This window comes from Elgaria multicarinata, chromosome 3 (assembly GCF_023053635.1).
Source record: "Elgaria multicarinata webbii isolate HBS135686 ecotype San Diego chromosome 3, rElgMul1.1.pri, whole genome shotgun sequence".
Lineage (NCBI taxonomy): Eukaryota > Metazoa > Chordata > Lepidosauria > Squamata > Anguidae > Elgaria > Elgaria multicarinata.
In genome coordinates, this window is record NC_086173.1 from 108,197,212 (window position 1) to 108,202,096 (window position 4,885).

A 4,885-nucleotide genomic window follows, 5' to 3' on the forward strand; every position below is an offset into this window, starting at 1 on the left:
TAAAGAGGACAACCTTTTATTTTATCTACAATTCTAAATTACTGTTGATAAATTGGTTGTTCTTCATGTCTTAAGCACATAAAACAACTAGCAGTTAGGTTTTAGACCATCCTAGCATAAATAATATATACAAGGCAGAACTAGAAGAGGTGGCACCGGAAACCAGCCAGCCTGTACCAGTGGGCGAGGAAGCTCACACGGGTGATACCCCATCTGGGAGTCAGCCCTCTCCAGAGTTTATCTCCTCAAGGCCAAATCCTACACACTCAGTGGGAAGTGAGCTTTCTTCTGGAGGAGAGCCTCCCGACAAGCTAGCTGATGCTAGGGTCCGCCAGAAGCTAAAATACGTGGAGCAAAAGGAAGGCATGAAAAAGTCGGTCCGACTAGGATTGTGCCAGAACCTGCCTCCACACAAGGCTCTCTGAAGTTATGGGCATTTGGGAAGAGCCTTCCTATTCTTCTTGAGCAGACAATTGTCTTGCTTAGTTTGCATAGTTTTGCCTAGGGGAAAGTTTCCAAGAGATTAGACTCTCTTCAGGTAGAAGAGATGTTTGTTGCTTAATAAAAGCTTTGTGGATTACTTAGCAAGCCTCGTCATTTGCCTCCCATCAAAAGCAGGAGTTGTCTGAGAAACACGACAATAGGACTGCACCCTTGGTAGCTTATAAAAGTGACATACATTAGTAGTTTCAGTGTATTATATTCAAGCGCATTATATTTCAGTTTGGGCTGCTCTTACATTTCAATCTTGTTCAGAGTCCCACATGTCCACCATATTATTTAAATCCAGCTTCCTCATGTACTTGTATGGCTTGCTATGGATCTGTGGCCTGGGTGGGTGCTGTGTTGGTGTACAAAAGTTACATGCATATTAGCTGGATGTCTGGTTTAAATGACATTCCAGGTACATGAAATGCTTCATGGGAAAGTTATATTTTGCTTTTCTTCTGTCACATTTAAATTGGACGTAATATAGGGAAACCACTTGGAAGCAGCTGTGAACTTCATTACAACTGAAATTTTCTGAAAGAAATGCCACAACTTTCCATGAGGATGTGAAGAGGGGACATTTGAACTTGGAACGACATCCCTTCAAATAAAGGATATCATGCAAACTGAGAGTTAACCTAGAGCTTCCTCAAAACATCTGTTGTTTTTCACATGCTGTGATAAAGTGGGTCTTGCAATCCCATTAAAATGGGAATGTATTATTTATGTATGACTTTTGAATAATTCTCAATGTACCATTTTAAATTTTTTTGCTATTCTTTTTGCAAGCTGTAATGATCTGCCTGAAATTTGGCCTAGGTTGATGACAGGAGAAACAACAAGTTTTAGTACTGAAGTTGTTACCCATATATGCTAACCTCAGTGGTCACCTGTACAATTTCTGTATTGGAACGTATTGCTAGATTTCTGCCATACTGAGAGAAAATAGATTGACTTCAGGGTTTTCATATACAAATGTTTTTGGAAGGTTGCTTGTTAGCCTCTTGAAATCTGGAATTCCCAAGAGGCCATTCGGTCCTGTGTGTGGTTGTACATCACACATAGCCTGGCTAGGACAACCTGCTAGGGGGTCATTGACAAGGCAAAGAGATGTTGGGGTCCAGATGATTGAGAAGACAGTAGAACAGGTTGGAGAGGATGACATGATTAGGCCTTATGGATTTGACAATGATTGAATACAGGATGGCAAGGTGATACCTTCTACTTCTCTCCCCATCCATGGCGTCTAACATAGGAAAAAGGAAGGAGGCACTAAAACAGGATCAACAACTTCTAAGGTGCACTGAAAAGGTATTATTTATTAAGGCCCAATTCATTTAGATAAAACATTCAGTCAGGGCATTGTGTTCTATGTTTTCATATATTCATAAGATAGATCACAGTGCCCTAAAAGGCAACTACATCGTACTTTAAAGCTGCTAGTTACATCTTTTCCCCCCTTTTGTAATCAAAAGAAGTGCAAGGGACCCAATAAGGATAGGAGGTGGGGGGCACAGATCTGCAATTTACCATTTGTTTCAATGGATCAGTATCTAGAAATGTAAATTGCAGGCACAGATGTGGGCAAATCTGGATTGGGCCCCAACTCCCCACATTATTGACTTCTTGCTGTGGATCTGGGGAGTTAATACCTCCCCTTTCTGGAGCAGCTGGAAACGCAGGGAAGTATCGAAAAGTGAGTTCAATACATAAAAGTGAGATAATCCCATTGCCAAGTGGTATCTCTCCCCCCACCCCATTTTTGGTGCTTCTGAATTGCGCTACTGGGTCCCTCATTTCTGTAATTCCTCTGCTAGTCCTTCAGAACTGTGCACAAATTGGCCTATATGCAGCCACATCAATTTCTCTGTATGTTAACTACTCCATTTTGCCACACCTTACTGCACACATTGGACAGCCATACGTTCAAACTTGCAGTATTGCAAAAGACAGACAACAAAAAATATTTTTTTAAAAAAGATCCCATTTGCACATTTTTGAGGGGTCACAATTGGCATGAGGACAAGGGCACAGTTGGAGGGGCTGTCACTGGCAAGGGGCACTTAAAGCAGCTCAGCCGCCATTGTGAAGAGCAATTGGGGCTGAATTCAGGAAGAGCAGCAAGAGTTTCTGCTGCTCTTGCTGAGTGGCTCACTACCCATTGCCCAAAACAGCTGGCATGTCCAGATTTGAACGACACACTAGCTCATCATGGGTACAACAAGCCCCAAGAATAAGACATGGATTGTTGGGGTGGCTTGCCCACACACAAATCACCCTGGGGGAATCAGTCTGGGTTCAGATAACCCAACAATGTTGTCATGTTGTGCGAACCCAGTGAACATATACTGTATATAATATGAAGGATGACTACTTGAAAAACATTTAATATTTGAGCAAAAGAGTTCTTACAAATATTTCTATGTAGTTTCTTAATCATTTATCCTCCAGTTTACCCACTCTTTACTTTTATTTGTTTAGATGTAAATATTGTTGGGATGTTTATCCTATTGTTGAAACATATTTCTTTTCATTCACAGATTCACTAAGGTAACTGCAAAGAAACCAACCACAGTAAACCAGACTGAAATATGTCAATACTTTGATCCCCCTTCCCCCATTTCTAGCTTTAGACAAAAGATGTGTGTGCCTGACAGAACCACAAACAAGAATTCTACAGTGGTTCAACCTGTCTTAGGACTGACCTTGGGAAGCATCTCATTTGTCACAGTTGTCATGAATCTTTTGGTCCTGTATGCAGTGAAAACAGAAAAGAAATTGCAGACAGTTGGGAACCTTTATATTGTCAGCCTTTCCTGTGCGGATGTTATAGTTGGTGCAGCTGTCATGCCACTAAACATTGTGTACCTGTTGCATGATAAGTGGATACTGACAAGAAATGCTTGCCTGTTTTGGCTGTCAATGGATTATGTGGCCAGCACAGCCTCCATATTCAGTCTCTTCATACTCTGTATAGATCGCTACCGTTCTGTCCAACAGCCACTACAATATCTCAAGTACAGGACCAAAACTAGAGCCTCTATCATGATTTCAGTAGCTTGGCTGCTCTCTTTTATGTGGGTAATCCCAATTCTTGGCTGGCGTAACTTTACAAACCTGAGCAGCACAACTATTAACAATGGAACTGATGATGAAAATATATGTGAAACAGATTTTTGCAGAACCACGTGGTTTAAAGTCTTGACAGCCATGATCAACTTTTATGTCCCATCATTACTGATGCTGTGGTTCTATCTACAAATATACAAGGCTGTCCGGAGGCATTGTCGGCATCGAGAACTCATAAAAGGGTCATTTAGATCTGCCTCAGGAAAAACAGATGTGCACATTGGAACACTGCAAGAAATGCAAAATATTTGTTCCCAAAATGCAAGTAAATATATAGGATATGTCCCTAACAAAAATGACAACTTTGATCAGAACAAAAGGACGGAGGTTAGACATCTGTCAAGCAATTTTGATAAAATCCCAAGGAGTTTTCTTAGAGGACGTGACCATAAAGTAGGGAAGCTGAGCTGTTTCCCTCTAGCCATAGTGCAGAATAACATAGAAATAGTCAGTACAGAGAGGAAGTATACCTGTGCCAGTGAAAGTATTCAGAATGCAGAAGGTCCTTGTCCCCAAGATGATGAATTCAGCAAAACATCAGAACAGCAGACTTTTGCAGAGAAACTTTCCACTGGACATGATTCTGATCCCACTCTGGAGCAAAATTCTTATACTGAAGGGTGTTTCCCTCAATATACCAGTAGAAAAGACCCAGCAAGTCTCCGCTACTTGAAAAAGACATGGGGGAGGCTGCGCACTTATTCCATTAGCCAAAATCAAAGCTTGCATGTCAACAGAGACAGAAAAGCAGCCAAACAGTTAGGCATTATAATGGCAGCCTTTATGCTGTGCTGGATTCCATATTTTGTGTTATTTATGGTCATGGCCTTTTGTGAAAGCTGTTACAATCGCCCTGTTCACATGTTTACTATTTGGCTTGGCTATGTGAATTCCACATTAAATCCATTTATATACCCATTCTGTAATGAGAATTTCAAAAAAGCTTTCAAAAATATATTTCATATTAAAAGCTAATTTATCGTGGAAAATATATTGAGGGTAGGAGGATCAGCAGTATTGTGTTAGAAAGAAAAATAGAATTTGCAGAAGAATTGTAGATGGAGCAGATGGTTTTAGAAGAATTAAAACAAAAAAGGAAACACATATTTTCCCCTACTAGACAAATGCTTAAATTGTAATCTTAGAAAGAATTGACACAAGAACACATACTTACCATGTCTCCTATAACCTCAGGTTTCAGCCTCAAGATTGCTGTCCTTTTGTAAATATTTTATTGGCTTTTTTTCATGGGGGGATGATTTGCAAC

General features: G+C 40.4%; 1 protein-coding gene across 1 annotated transcript; it reads left to right on the forward strand.

Annotated features, from left to right (window-relative positions):
* The first annotated feature begins 3,129 nt into the window (after positions 1 to 3,129).
* On the forward strand, positions 3,130 to 4,593 carry HRH1 (histamine receptor H1). Its single transcript, XM_063123381.1, has one exon. The coding sequence runs from the start codon at positions 3,130 to 3,132 to the stop codon at positions 4,591 to 4,593; it is 1,464 nt and encodes a 487-aa protein (XP_062979451.1).
* The last annotated feature ends 292 nt before the right edge of the window (positions 4,594 to 4,885 follow it).

Bases quoted from the DNA above. Each gene is read 5' to 3' on its own strand.
- HRH1 (XM_063123381.1), top strand. From the start codon at position 3,130: ATGTGTGTGCCTGACAGAACCACAAACAAGAATTCTACAGTGGTTCAA.